Source organism: Apiospora hydei (genome assembly GCF_038363865.1).
Source record: "Apiospora hydei strain CBS 114990 chromosome Unknown utg000005l_segment0_segment0, whole genome shotgun sequence".
Taxonomy (NCBI): domain Eukaryota; kingdom Fungi; phylum Ascomycota; class Sordariomycetes; order Amphisphaeriales; family Apiosporaceae; genus Apiospora; species Apiospora hydei.
In genome coordinates, this window is record NW_027117364.1 from 4,165,336 (window position 1) to 4,181,063 (window position 15,728).

The 15,728-nt window shown below is 52.9% G+C and overlaps 2 protein-coding genes across 2 annotated transcripts; one reads left to right on the plus strand and one right to left on the minus strand.

Annotated features, from left to right (window-relative positions):
* Window positions 1–9,068: 9,068 nt before the first annotated feature.
* PG997_006782 (uncharacterized protein) lies at window positions 9,069–10,732 on the minus strand (the record flags this gene model as incomplete). The annotated part of the gene is made up of 3 exons (XM_066811097.1): window positions 9,069–9,537; window positions 9,595–10,609; window positions 10,678–10,732. 3 exons carry the CDS (start codon window positions 10,730–10,732, stop codon window positions 9,069–9,071), a joined length of 1,539 nt encoding a protein of 512 aa, XP_066670020.1.
* An 812-nt stretch (window positions 10,733–11,544) lies between these two features.
* PG997_006783 (uncharacterized protein) lies at window positions 11,545–13,851 on the plus strand (the record flags this gene model as incomplete). Its single annotated transcript, XM_066811098.1, has 4 exons — window positions 11,545–11,659; window positions 11,719–12,431; window positions 12,487–12,581; window positions 12,951–13,851. 4 exons carry the CDS (start codon window positions 11,545–11,547, stop codon window positions 13,849–13,851), a joined length of 1,824 nt encoding a protein of 607 aa, XP_066670021.1.
* Window positions 13,852–15,728: the final 1,877 nt, after the last annotated feature.

Genomic DNA, 15,728 nt, shown 5'->3' on the forward strand with positions numbered 1-15,728 from the left:
GAGGCGCGATCCACTGCCCAAAGCAGCAGACAAACCGAGACGCGTCGTTGGAGGAAATTACTCGGCCAAATCCAGTTCTGCCAAACGGATTCCTCAGCGAGTAGAAACTCTACAGACGTCTTGAAGTGTAGAGTCTCCTCTGCTTCGCCGCCGTTGCTCCGTTTCTTCATACCTCTGAGTAGGGCAAGATGGAGGCGTGTGCTCTGCATGTTGAGTCTATCTACATTGTGTGCTCAACCGGTGGGGGTTCGTGGTTTGTAATAACTCACATAGAGTTCATACTTGTAGGAGCAGCCGAGTCACACATGAGCTCTGGACTTTTCTCACTCGCGACCAAGACGTAAAACGTGGGCTCAGGGTATGGCACACCACCGTTGCTGGTTGTACATTTTCACATTGCTTACCTGCCTATCCTCGACATTACGGCCTGGGTGAATGCGAAGCTAATCCCGGCACTGCAAATACTCTGTAATATCCGGGACATCCAGAGCATGCATGGGCATTGCTTAATTAATGCTCCTTTCCCATCTAACCTAGGCTGTTTGGGAGTTGATGATCGCCCCCGAGAACTGACTGATTCAATCCAATATCTTTTAATGATTGTTTGTGCTGACACGTTTTGGAGATGGGGGAAGATGGTGGTCTGGCGCCCAAGGTTTGCTGGGGGAGGGCGTTCTGTATCAGGTGAATTACCATTTTTCCCTCGTTCACGATTCCGAATTGGAACTCGGCAAGCACGGATGAACTTCATATTTGTTCCATGACACCCAAACACAGGCCAGGGTCCAGGCACCTTCGGCAAATCATGGGAGACCACACGCACTCTTCGAAAGCCCATTTGCCCGTACAGGGTAGCAGTGGGTTCATCTGGGACAGCGACGAAAAGAAAAAAAGGCCCCCAAGCCTACCCTGCTGTGCTGTGCTATGTGCTCTGTGTGTCGGCTGTTCGTTCACGTGAAAACACATTTCTGCCTGTCGAGGGCTTCCCAGCTTGCGCTTGTGCGTGGTGTGCCAACTGCTTGTCAATGTGTAAATGCGCCGCCACTTGTACAAACATGGATACGTGAACCCCATCATGAGCTCGGGGCTTGGCTGCCTGCTCGAAACACGGGGCTCGTCTTTTGCCAAGTCGAAAGAAAGTGTCACTGGCGCATGGAGAGCTTGAGGGACGAACGAACCTCACCGGCCCAGTGACTGAGAGAGGGAGTGAGGATGTACCTTATCCAATCAATCACACGGGCTTTTTTCTTGTCTCTTACTAGGTATCTTAGGTAGGTACCGTTCAGCCTGGGCTACAGTACGGCCTTGCGCAGCTGACATCACCGGTGGGAAGTTTGTAGTGTCGGTGTCGGTGTCGGGGGTGGTGCATCACGAACGGATTAGACAGACCGCATTCCAAAAGAAGGGCTGGCGGGAGTGGGGACCACCAGTGGCAAAGAGTGCCTGGACTGACACCTGAAGTTCTGCTGATGGCTGAGTATTGGCGGTTCGTCAGCGGCACTGAAGTTTAGTTTGGCGTTTGGCGTGTAAGTATTCCAACAGCGGAGTCCCCAGAGCTTCTGCCCAGTGAGGCCATCCTGCCCTTCCTGCTTCCTGCACGCCCAGTGGCCCGTGAGCCCTACCACAAGCACCACCCAGACACCCGAGGGTCCGGGAAAACCCAGCAATGATTCGCATGGCTACATCATCATCGCTACACGCGAAGAGTCAGATGTGACACCTCCTCAGGTGAAGCTGGGCCAGACGTGCCGGAACCTGTTACAGGTACATGTAAGGTAGGCAGTGATGACTACAGGTGTGGTGGTCACAGGTCACAACGATCGCCATCCATATTTGATTCTCGATGGTATCGAGGGAAAAATTACGAGGTTGAAGGATTGGAGTGGAGTCTTCCTGGTCCGGTCTTCCGTCCAAAACGGTGGGCTCCCATCTCTGAACTTTGACGACGTTTCATCTGCACCACCCAAAGAGGAGTGGGATTGCCAGCTGCAGCCGCAAAAAAAAAAAAAAAAGCCGTAGCATCAGACGAACAAACCGAACAGGGACAAGGAACAGGCGTGCCTAATACTACATACATCCTACATCTTATGTGAGCCCAGTCCAATGGCAACCAAGCAGATGATTCCCTTCGCCAGCGGCGGCCAGGGCGAAGGAAGGCAGGAGGCATGTTCCCTACCCATCGATCCCCTTTTCCACCACCTACCCTACAGGTACAGTACTGCAGTACAACGCAATCTTGGGCGCCTCTGGTGGTCTGATTGGCGATCCCCAGAACAGAAGCTTGAGAAGCCTTCTCGAATCCCGTCAGGAGATGGCAGGATGCTACAGAACATTACTCACCTCAGCTTCCTCCTTTGCCCAACGCATCATGCAGCCACAAGAGAGTCCTTAATCTGATGCGTCATACCACAGAGACACGCTCACCATCCTCGTTCCTCATGTCCGCACCCTGTTGGGCTTGTTCCGGCACAGCACCCAAAGCAAGCAAGCACAGGCCCAAGACAGGATGGATGCCATGCCAGCCCAACAAGGAACGAACGCACGCACGCAGCAACCAGCGACCTAGCGACGACTACCGTCACATTCCTCCCCTCCCCAAATTGCCCGGAATTTGTTACTATGAATAACTTACACGAACCCGTCGCGGCCAGCCATCTGGACCCCTACTTCGCTGATTCCGCGCCTCGACTCAGGATCAGGACAGGACAGGGCCAATCCAAGTGTTTGACTAGGGGAACAAGAATTCGATAGCGCGCGACTGGTCGCGTGTAAGCTGCCAGATTAGTTTCCCATGTGCAGTGCGTGCATTTGATTATTTGATTTGATTTCCTTGCATCGGCCAGCGACCAGCAACAGGTGAGCAGGTAACGAAGCAGGTGCTGCTGATGAGTCGCTTGCTGATCCTAGTCCCCGACCCGACTGCATCGACACCAAAGCCGCCTCCAGTCTCGACTTCCTTTCAAGCGCTTTCATCATGTTCCCATACTGAAGAAATCACCCCCCACCAATCATGCATGCAGCTTCGGGCTTCTTGAACTGGAGGGAAAATTGGCCAAATGGTCGTCGACCAATCCGCCTGTCCTGATTTTGAAGCACCATGGTCCCCACCCGTCACGATGGATTTTGTAGAATGGCAGTGTTCCTGCCTCTTTCCCCCCTCAAGCCCTCTCCGCCTCGGCGCCAATTGTTGGAAATTTTTCTCAGGCTACACATGCAGGCGTGCAGAAGGGGGAGAGGGGGGTCCTGGGCGGGAGAGGCTAGCTTCACGATTGTCGCCACGCTATCAGGGCGGTGTTTCCATTTGTACCCTGGGGGCACTGGATGCAGTCGGGAGCAAGTCTGGCTCTATTCAGGGCGCTCCGAAGGCCTTCGGCCCCAAATAGTGCTCCCCTATCGATCGATTTTCCGGGATCGGCCTCTTTCCAAAGAGGAGACCCGGGCTTTTTAGCCAGCCAGCCTCTTCACAATATAGTACCGCTACCAAAGGAGGAGGTTTCAATCTACCTACACCTCCGCCTTTTCGGGGGCCTCATGCCCATCACGCAGGAAAAGTCTGACCAACCCCTCCCCCTGGATCAATGCAAGCACCTACTGTATGTACGCAACAATAGCTCCTAAGGCGGGCAGATGCGTGGTTTCCCCTCACTCGTTATGTGTCATTGTTTGGGAATCGCATGGCCCTCCATCCGTCATGGGGTAGCCGCGGCTCGAAAGTCTGTCTACGGCTAGCATGATAGCATCAGCAATCTACGCGTACCTCTTACCGACTGCGCGTACTGGCACGCAGTGCCACGCACACCGCCAGCGACGGAGGCGACCAAGCACCTTGCTTGCTTGCTCGCTGCCTTGGATGAGATCACGAGACTTGATACGTTACCTTTCGGTTTGCCGCCCTCGTTGCCCTCCCCCCACTACCTCTGCAGACAGCTTGCAGCATCAGATGGGGGGCCTGGACCAGTGGCAAGCCTGCTTTCTCTCTTGTCGCTACTATTCCGCGGTCTTGTTACGCTTAAGTCCGTCCGCCTTGTCCACGTTCACACGACGTCGAATGCATTACCAACCCGCCGAGCCAAAGAGGCTTGCATGCAACCAGACTGTTCTGCCAATAGCTCGGAAGTGCGCTCGAACTCTATCGTCATACCGGCACACGTTCACCAGTCAGGGCTTGGCGGAGGAAGTCACATCTCATTCCGAACAACCACTCTATCCGAGGGTATTGCGTCTGATTTCTGACCAACCCTGTAGGACATACCCGTGACATCCAGTAAGAGGTTAAGGGACTGCCTCCTTCTCTCGTATGCACCAACCATGGTGAGGCTGATATGTACAGGCGACCTGGTAAGCCACCGCGTGTTTGAGGGTGATCCAGGCAAAGCAATAGTAGGGACTCTCTGGGTTACGCATCCGATACGACCGGATCTTGGTCGTCAAAAGCATGCATTCTGAGAACGTGCCAGTGCAGCCGGGTATACTAGGCCCAATGCGTGGTAGGCAAGTCCAACAAAAAGATACATATCCTCGGCCTTGGGCGCCCTTGGGGAAAGTCTAGGCTTGAAATTTCCACATCGGGGATCTGCCTGCTCTCGGCAAGTTGTGGTTGTTCTACGTAACTGCAACAACAAAGAAAAATTTGAGACATCACGACCCCTTCTAAATTTCTTGACCGGCGCCCGACAAATGCGTACTCTTGGGGATGTCCAATTCCGGCCTATTGCCTAATGATCCATCAGCCATTCTGTTCCCGGACTCCCATCAATGGAATTTGCTGTTGCTGTTGTTCGTTCGTACTTTTTGGTCATGGCGTCACGGCCATTGAATCTCCGTCGTCTTACCCATCATCTACCGTAGATTCCCCATTTCGGGGTCAAAGACCCCCCCATTTCATGCCGTGCCCATCGCTCATCAGCCATCGAGCACGCATCGAGAGTCGTTGCACCGCCCCCGCGAGGGACACGGGCTAACAAGCACATCGGGATAGGATCGACACGCACCCTACTCTTTTTCTCTATCGCTCTTCCGCCTGCCATTAATAGCTTGCCCCCCCGCCGGATCTACCTCCCCTCCCCCCAATTCCCCTCAACTGTGTGTCTTATGTGTTCTTACTCGTCATTGGGGAATTGCCACTCTACTCGTGAAAATATGTACATTCAACCTCGTATCAGAGCTGAGCAAAAAAAAACTGGAAGCTCTTCTTCCCCTCCTGCTCCCACTACTATTTGCACCCCCACTGAATGCCGCCACCTACCGGATTTGCTATGGGATGTGCTTTTTCGGACTGTATGTACATGCATACAAACTTGCTAGTAGCCAGGATCACAGCTTTCTATCCTTTTTCTAGAATCGGGGGAATCCTTCTGAACCTGCCGGGTTGCTTGGCAGTATTAAAGGCGATCACTCCATATTTTGATACTGTCAGCCTACCAGTCATCTTGCCGAACAGCACCTGTTATGAGCAGGAAAAGAGTCATATGTACCTATGCGGTGGTGAAAGTAGCCATTTCAATGTTCACACGCCACTGCTCCGTAAGCCGCAACTGCTACTAAACTTCTGCCTACTGCAGCCCGGCTTCCGCTCCGGCTCAGCAGACACTTGACGTAGTTCTGCTTCTGCCCTGCGAGAAAGACAAGAAAAAGATCGGCATGGAATGAATCAACGCGCGGGAGCTCCCATCCCCAGTACCTAGGCAGTGGTCTGGCCCTGCCCTACTCCCCCAGACATATTTGGCGGCCGTTCGAGCACACAGGCCGATCCCCACACGCGTCCCGATGATGCAATGGCGCCCGAGTGTGCGTCTCTTGGTGTTTGCCTATCCTATCCTTAGTACTTACGCAGCTCAATGGTTTGTGTCTCTCTCACCACGTAAACCTACTTACGTATGTAGACTATGTACTTATGTTGGGTATGCACTTGATGATCCCATGGCTCTGTAGCTGAGCAATTATAGAGACATGGGGGCCTCAATGACCCCGCGCAGCCCACCCGTAGCCTAATGTGATCCAGGCAACATCACAAAAAAAGAGCAATCTAATACGTACCTCTCTACCTGATATCGATTAGTCAAAGTTTGACATGGAAACAGGGAACAAAAAGTAACCGTTAGGAATAGAACCCACGGCGGGGATCGAACCCGCAGCCTCGAGATATCTCTAGATAGAGAATAGAAGTCTCGCGCGCTACCAATTGCGCTACGCGGGCCTGGTGTATCACATGTGATGTGTGATGGCAAAGTTTGAGCGTATCCACCATTAAGACGCTGCATTTTTATGTCGAAATGCTGGATGTGCGCAGTACATCTAAGGTTGGGTAACTTGGGAGTCGAGACTTTTGCCTGAACCAACCAACCTGTATTGACTCATCTGGATGTTTGCTCTCTCTCTCTCTCTCTCTTTCTATGCTTGCAGCAATGGACGTTGTCTATCCCCTTCTCTGACCCTTCTAGCGCCGGCTCCTACTGGCTGACCCTAGACTGACTGAATGGGCTGTCTGTAAGCAAGCCACATACCTAGATGTAAGTACGTTGGATGACGCAGCCACGTACATTTTGCATACAGAAAGTACATGGAAGCTTCCCCTGGTCGCATGTGCCACCTGTAGTAGTAGTCATCAGAGTCTCACACGTGCGACTCAAATAAACCATACTCGGCTCCTATGGAAATGTAGGTAGATTGACAGACGACGAGGCGGTTACACGGAGAAGAGTAGAGGAGAGGATGGAGAGGAGAGAGCGAGAGAGGGACGCTGACTGCATATGACATGACGACCAGACGTGAGCTCCGAGCCAATTGGAACACGGGGAGGCTGCAGCACCACGTGCTGCAACCCGGCTTATATGACCGAATGCATATAATATACTTGCACTTTGTAATCGGGGTTTGAATTGCACCGACAAGTTGAGCGGGGTGGGCCTTCAAGATGGATGAGGCTCAGGGCATGCTGACTGACGTACGTGAAGCTATTCGGAGACAGCACTGACACTCGCCGTGTACTATGACGGTAGATATGGTATATGTATATAGAAAGACACAGTATATGCTTCATCCTTTTCTGTCTGCGTTGATCGATATTTGCGAAAGGCACCGACTGTATGCCAATGCATATGTGACTCGTCAATGACAAACACTGTCACCAAAGCCCCCGTATGACTGTGAATATGAAAACCCAAATACCAAATGCCTATCTGGTTTGCATAATGCATCATTCGGACTGCATGACGGGTAGACAGGCGCATTGAGGACCGAAATCCAGGTAGAGGACCTTGAGGACTGCAACATCGAACCATAAGCAGAGAGGCGCATCATGGCTTGAAAGTCAATGGTTGTTCGCGCACACGTCGCGGTGATTCTATAGTCTCTTCCCCCCCGAATGTATCTAAGTTTCTCTTTTTTTCTCAGAAGGTTAAGGCTCATGCACTGGCGAATTTAATTACCAGTAACTACACAACTTATACCAGACGTGGGAGACTCAAGTGCCTGGCAAAATTTTGTGCATATCCCACTGGCTTGGAGAGCATATGTTTCCACGGAGACACACCAGTGTAAACCAACCTAAACTAAGTACATAACTTATATTTGGTATATATATCAATGAATGTACTAGTCAGCCCTTGGGCAGGAAGGGGCACACCCGAATGTTCACCTGTAGTATTTAGTTGTACAGGATCTTTTCCAGCTCGCTCCTATGAGCCTCATAGGAGGCGTTGACGCCTGACAAGGGGACAGCCGATTCTTGACGCTTAGCTATAGTGATGTCCATGGAGGCATGACGACAACCATAGTAGGGTGGAATTTTGGACTCCATGGTTGAAACCCCTTGGTGACGGAAGGGTCAGGACTTTCTTAGTTGGCTGACGCATACACACCAAATAACACGCTCATGATCTCAGCACCCACGAATTGAGTTTTGAATTGGCAGGTATCTCGGCCGTCCTGGATACTAACATCATCCTCGCCACTATCACTTCGTTATTAAGGTAAATGCCTGACATGAGATAGTGAGAGGGGTTTGTGAAATATCAGGAAAGAAGCCACCGTGAAGCTAGTTGGCAAGACATTGGGAGGAGGTAGACAGGGCTGGGGCAACGGCTAGAGAACAGGAAGCCCAATGGAGAAGCCAAACCAATACAGAAGGCTATGTTATACAACGCGGTCGTAGATTTTCGTGTAAAGCATGTCCTACTATCCTGTGAGAACCGCTCTCCCTAGCTTGTCGTCCGATCGAAGGCCACACCTCGGGATCCATGGGCAGCGCCCCAAGATGATACAAACGTCCTCTTGGGCAATTGCCAGAAGCCACTACCCACACACACAGCCTCACTCGCGATATCCAGTGGCGTAAGTGTGTTCGCCACAGTAGAAGGGAATTGGCCTATGAAAGCTTCGAAATTAAGGAGCTGGGCACGTTGCTTCCAACAAAACAAGACAGGGGCAGCGCGAGTCACAGAAGAAATTACTAGTCCAGACTTACAGACCTACACAGGTGCGCCAGCATCATTTCAAGGCATTCATCATCTTGAGGGCCGCAGTGAGTATGGATACGTGGGATTGGAAAGAACGCAAGGTTTCTGATGCATGTGGCCAAAATGCCAACTCACAATGCCAGATGAAACCACGAAAGGTCTGCAAGTGACTACAGTAGTTAAGGAAGCCCAAATCCGGTGGTCCATATAGAAACAGACTTCTCTTATTTGTAAAATTTATTTGGTGTCTGTCTAGTTTCTTCCTCAAGCTTGCCACCGCATTTACTTCGAGCATTGCACGGCAACAAGAACAGCATCCTCATAATGCGAGCCATATCTTGAGCCGCAGAATGCAAACGCGGTAATCACGGAAGAGGTTAAGTGGCCTATAAGAAAAGCAAAAGAAAAGCAGCCCATAATTCTCTAGGCACGCAAGTACGTTGCGGCCTGTAACGCCTCCGACGCCAGCTGATGGTGATCAAGCATGTCACCCGTTCCACCCCTCTTTGTGATGTTACATTACAAATGCCCAATCCCCAAGCTCTGCCGATTCACTGAATACAGCTGTCTGCCCGGCTCATCTATCGAAGCTCACCATCATACGTAAAGCACCTACGATTTACTGAAAGGCACGATGGCGGCATCGATGATGGGAGGTCGGCGGTGCGTGGTCTCGTTTTCCGGACCCCAGTGGCTCTTCCATTCAGCCTCTTGGCCCACCGCCTCGTCAAAAGCCTTTCTGCACTCGGGAGGTAGCAGATCCTTGATATCGTCGGATATGGAACCGAGACCCTGGAAGTCCTTCAGGAAGGGAGGGGTTTCGCGCTGCTCGTATACCGCGGACGATACACCAGCAGGAGGGATCTCCATGATTGTATCAACCACCTTGAAGTTCCGAGGGATCTTGGGGTCCAAGGGAGCAAATAAGGCGCTATCTGTCGGGGCTGAGGAGTCTGCGACTTGCAGTATCCGGGCCCGCGTGGGCTGCATGCTCGCAGGAAACTGCACGGTATTGGTGTGGATATCGTAGACACCCTTGTTGTTATGGCGCCGGATAGCACCAATCTCGGCATTGAATTGACTAAAACAATGTTAGTGCGCTGGGGAAACGTGGGGTATGGGTTTTTGGTTGACTTACGCTGCAGCACGCGCATGTTCAAGTTGCCAGTTCGAATCAGTAACCGTTACCCGCTTCTTCTTGAACTCGGGCTTGCCGCTTTGTGCCGGGACTGAAGGTACGCCCGAATGGTACACAGCACTGGCACCGTGCCAAGCAACGTACTGGTTCTTGTTGTACTCCTCGCCGGGAACAAATCTGTCATTCGGGTCCGCAATTTCGCCCTCGACGGCCCCCTCGGCCCGGCGTGCGGCCACCTCGTAGTCGTCGTTGATCCTGCGCCCTCCAACCACAATCAAAGCACCAAATTCGCGGAAAACCGACCGGGCCGTCACGATTCCTATGGCGCGGCCCTTGTACGAGTGCGGGATAATATCTCGCTCGATCATGTCGCGCTTCTCTTCTTCATCCACAATGATCTTGTAAAGTCGTCTGTGTTTGGTAAAGAAGAGGTACGAGTCGCGGAAGCCAACGCATCGGGCTGGTTCGGTGGACAACATGTACAGACGGTCACCACGACCGTGGACCGTGAAGGTTCGACAACGATACTCGCGGCCACCCAGCAGATGACCGTTCTTGTCGACTTTGGTTTCACCCTCGGGATCCTCTGGTAGGACGACCTCGTCATCCACAATATTGGCCATGGTACCTTCCTTGTCAATGGATTGCTGAGTGGGCTGATAAGACTGGCCTTTGCGACCACCTCTGCCTCTCCAGCCGCCCCGTCCTCGGCGACGTGGTGTGTCATTGGGATCGCGGTTCGGCGGTTCGATAGGGAGTGTGTCCCAGTCAGGCGGGCGGTTCTTGGGTGGCCGACCTAAACGTCTTCTTCGGATGACTGGCTGCGGCGGAGGAGTGGGAGACTTGGCAGAGGCTTCCGCTTCGGATTCTGGGTCCTGATTGTCTTCATCGGGTTCCGCTGCCGAGTCGTCGCCATGGTCTTCAGCTTCGGGTTGGACCTCGGCATCCGAGGCGTCGCCTTCGACATCGCGCATGGGCTCATCCTCAATCTCGTCGAAGGTTTTGGGCGTGCTCTCTACGGCAAGGCAGGATGGTTAGTATAGAGTGCGCAGTAGCAATCGCATTTAGGAAGGATGGACTCACCCATTTTTTCGGCAGCTCGCCTCGCGGCGGCGCGACCTGAACGGCGGCCAGGCATGGTGGGTGTTTGGAGCAAGCAAGGCGCCGGGATAATGATGCTGCGTAGCCAACCGTCGAGCCAGGTCTATTGCGCGTCGAGAGTCGCGACAATCGCTGAGGAAAAGGGGGGCGATGTACTTCGTGGGCCTCTATCGTCGATATCCAATGACGGATAAGGTCGATTTTTTGGTGTTGTTCAAACGCAATGCGGCGGACGCGGCTGAAATCGCGGCTCAAATCGCGACGCAACGGTTGCCAATGTGGAAAGGTTGCAGGTGCAAGTGTGGCTGGATTGAATGCATGGCCAGTGCACAGCCAGCCCCAGGTACGGACCCATATTATTCCGCCCAAGCACCAAGGTCACTCGCAATGTACCTATGTACCCACACCAACCCCTGCAGCTTCAACTGCACCTTCACCTGCACCTTCAACCCATCACGTTTGAAGGACATCACGGAATCAACATGGATACTTTCCAGACTTGATATAAGACGACTGGATCTTGAAAGTACTTCAGTGCCATTAACCATCAGAGCTAGCTAAGGCAATCTACGTAGAACAACTCCTACTTACCTATGCACTTCGCATTCCAGGATTGAAGAAGTCCCAATATGTGAAACTCTGCCGCGCGAATCGTGACGAATAAGAGCACCTGCACTGATTATCCAGGGTATCACACCGCCATGTCTTCTTATTCTGGAAGAGATTCCGCTATTATCCCTTCTTCCATTTCTTTTGTATTGAAGTAATACCTGCTGCGACTTGTTATGTACATTGGTCGAATCAAATCGTGTATGCCGAGGATGTCCCTAACGTATTAAGTCACTCAAGATGGCACGCAAGCGCTATAACTGCTTCAGTTTCCCACAAGAACGTCACTTGGCCCTCTTGACTCGATGTGGAATATGCCGCGACGAGATTGGTCACAACGAGAAAGTCGTTGTTTGTAAGTCCATCGCCTTTCCATTCTGTCTGATTTATCTGTCTATCAGCATGACCCTAAAGCCATCCGTCTTCCAGTGCTCAGCAACGCTGCTTGCACATCGTTCGAGCACCTGCTCGGGCCCTTTCGATTCCCAGACCCGGATGAGCCCAGCAAAGGGCCCCGCCGTGCCGTTGACGGCTTCTTCGCGTGCATAGACGCGTCATGCCATTGCTGGGAGAATAGCCGGGACTGCTGCAAGCTCTACCTGCGGCACTGCCAGGCGGCCGACAAGCTCAGCCGGCTGTGGACCGCGGCCTGCTGGCGGAACGTCTGGTCCAAGAACACGCCCATCCCGTGGATCGAATCGCTCCCGCCTCGCACCACGCCGGCCGCGGCCGGGCTCGTCGGGTCGGCTCTGGATGTCCAGCGTGTCGAGCAATGGATGGCACTGCCGCCTGAACTGCTGCTCAGGATCCACTTCCTTTCGCGGGGCGCACCACTTTGGAGGTGCATTGCGGCCATGGAGCTGGCCGACATCGTCGACCGCTCAAAGCCTGAGGCGCTGACGGAAGTGCCGCTCTCTCAGATTACGACATGGCAGCGAGAGGGCGGCGCCGAGCAGACGTCGGAAGCGGCAGGCCCAGTCTTTCGCATTCGAATCGACGATGTCGGCATCTCCCACATTGACAGAGTACTTCACGAGCCGCACTTTGCCGGCCATACCAAGCAGAAGAACATTGCCTGGATAATTCTCACCTCTAAGGAAGCCGAAAGGGTTTCGGTGCAATTCAAGGTATGAGAGGAGATGTCTCCATGATATACACATAGACTAACCCTGTCTGTCACAGGATCACATTGCCCGCCTGAAGCTGTCCGGCGATTTCGCTACACCCAGGATATGCGATACCCCAGAGCCTATTAATCTGGACTGTATACACACGTGGTACGTCCTAGGTGCTGACTGGGGGCGTCAGCAAACCACCAACCTGAGCAAAGTATCTGGCATAACGCTGTTCTTCCTCAACGGCACTTTAGTGGCGGTCCATGGCCATGACGAGCATTCCCCTACAGCCGATACCCGGTCCCGCCAACTGAATACGCGGTTGAAAAATATGATTAATTGGATTTACGTGCCATTGGGGCCGAACGACGAGGTCACCGCAATCGGCGTCCGCGTACAAAAACCTACGATAACGAACATCAAACATTTGTCGGCCATACTCGCAAGTGATTTATTTTCTTTCTTTCTTTCTTTTTGAATTCCTCGTCTCGAGAGGCAATGTACTTACTAGTCCCCGTTGTTGTAGATTAGGACGAAGTTGCGAGGTGATATGATTTACGGGCCTCTGGTCATGCGATACTCGGACGACTCAGACGACCCGGAGGCCGGCGACGAGTGGGAGGCCGGCGACAAGGTCCTCAACGAGGGAACCTGCATCTCCCTGATATGCGACACCTCGGTCCCTACCAACGTGCTAAAGTCCCTCGGCGCCTACTGCCAGAACCCCCGATGGGGAGACGTTCGCAACCAAACGTCCAAGCACGCGTCCTTCAAGCGCAACAAGGACAAACGATACGAGAGCGCGGACCTGACGCCCTTCCGGGCCGCCCAGCCGCGGCGTATCCAGATCACTGTCACGTACTCCCCGCAGGCGGCCATGATGCTACAGACCTACTACGCCTCCGTCACTCTGGACAAGCACTGCTGCTCGGCCGAGGTGTTCGAGTGGGGCGGGGAGGAGGGCGCCCGCTACCAGCATCCCCAATTCGCAGGCGCCATCTTCCGCTTCGAGGACGGCAGCGCTCAGGCCGTCGGCCAGTGCCGCGTGGGCCTGGACCCAAGCGTGACGTACCGCGACCCTGCGCACATCCTGTGGAAGCTGGATGCGGAGGCAAACGCTAGGAGGCTGAGTTGGGGTATACCACCAGACCCGGCGGATATCGACCCTGCTCCCCTGGGACCTGGGGTCCAGAAACACTTGCGACGCCTTCGCTTTGAGCCAGCTGCTTGGAAGCCGGAAGAGGATCCGGCCGGGCCCGCATGGGATAACAAGTCTGGTCTGTGGAATGCCAAGCCTCTTGGGAAGCGGCTGGACTTTTGGTGGTCGGACGAGGAAGTCTCCTTCTCTATGGATGGCATACACAAGATGGGGCCACTGGAATGGCATCCAAGGGGGGAGATGCCGGATTGGCCGGAGGACATAGAGGAGTGACCGAGACTCGATCAGTTCTGGTGATACGATAGATAGATGATATTGTTCTTACTGAGGTATGGACAGAGGAAAGAGAAATAGGTCACACAGAAAGAACGGGCTAAGTGAATAAAAGGCGACAAAAGGAAGATGTAACTCGCATATTGATTACAAGAGTAGATAAAAAGAGAGAAAGGGGGCAAAAAATGCAAAAAAAGAAAGTTGCTCAGTATGAGGCTTGAACTCATGGCCTTCGCATTACTTAAGTATTCTCGAGAGAGAATATTAGTACGACGCTCTAACCAACTGAGCTAACCGAGCTATTGATCCAATCGCTGAGACGATTGGTCGGTGGTTGGTTGTTGGAAAATAATGCGCTTATGGATATCCATATAGCGCATCAAGCTGTAAATCTGCACTGGTGGGCCCCGCATAACAACGTGGAAGGCACCAGTTGCAGACTGATCGACCAGCACCTGAACATCACTTACTTCACAGGATGTTCTATTACATCTGAAGAAAACCTGCAGCTTCGACCCTTACCAACATCGATTTTGACCGCCGTGCCGACTAGTAGCAGGCTCGCATGAGCCTCTGTCTATGATGGAGAGAGGTGGTGTTGATTTGCGCAGGATCACCATCGCCAATTGAGCCGTCACCGACCCTCTCCGCCAGAGAACCATACTGGCAAAGCCCAGCTTGCTATCTTATCAATGCAAGGAAGACGGAACCAGCTGGGGATAGCAAGACAGCCATCGATGCCGAATATATAGTTTCCGTCATGAGACCGCTGTTGCTGGAATGGCGTGTTGACGTTCATGCGGAGTGTTGGGAAAAGAAACCACCTCTGCTGACTGGCCCTCCCCCACGCGATACTTGTGGCGTATGCAAGCAAGCACACAGATGTCATTCGTTCTTTTTTATTCTCCCCCCAGCCCCCCGCCCTTTCGAGACAAGGGAAACGGTTCTCGTGTATGGATCCCGGAAATGATGAAGAGATACATCTTTCGACACTATTTACGGTGACTTCGAGCAAGTCGCCGCCCCAGCTGCTTGAGCAAAAGTGATCCAAGACATCTCTCCAGCTGAAACCAGTGCTCGAACCTCTCCATTTATTGATACCTGTATGTCATGAGTTTACATGTAAACATCATTGATAACTTTGTTCCTTGAAGATGGGGTCGATCAATTCACCACCAGCTCGGTTGTTCTGGCAGTCTGGTTTAGACCGCGACGGGGAAAAAGCACATCCTGCATTGGACCTATACGCCATTCTTTCGGGCCTAATCCATATCGGCTGGATATACAAGTACGAGGGACAGGTCATCGTGGCGGATGCCGACGACCGATCAGCCAGGAGGGCCCAGAACATCAGCAGCTATGCACTCATCGCACTCATCGTACTCGTCGCATAGAGCTGTCTTGGAACTGTCTCCAGTCCAGCCGTCCTCCTCGCTATGAAGCTCCTTGCGACGCAACATCACCACGGACTCCCTCTCGTGGGCCAATGTCTCGAGGAAGGTAATTCCCGACGGCAACTCTGTGGCATACCTGAGATAAGAGCTGAAAAGAAGGGGTCCCAAGGCAGCTGGCAATTCAATTGCCTAGTGCCCCGGCAAATCGCGTGTCCCAAATCGGGGGCACACTCTGCATCAAAGCACATTGCCGATCTCTCCATGGAACCAATGCATGTCTCATGTCTTGTCAGTTCCGAGAACAATCTCCCGCGGCCCTATTGCCAGCCGACAGACAGACAGACAGAGAGAGCGAGAGAGCGTTGGAGGTGTCTTGTTCTGGTGGAGGAAAATAGCCAGAGACAAGGTCCCTGCGAACGCGGGCCTGGTGAAATGAGGCATCGGCTGTACGAAGAGACGAAGCTCGATGATTCCAATATGCGA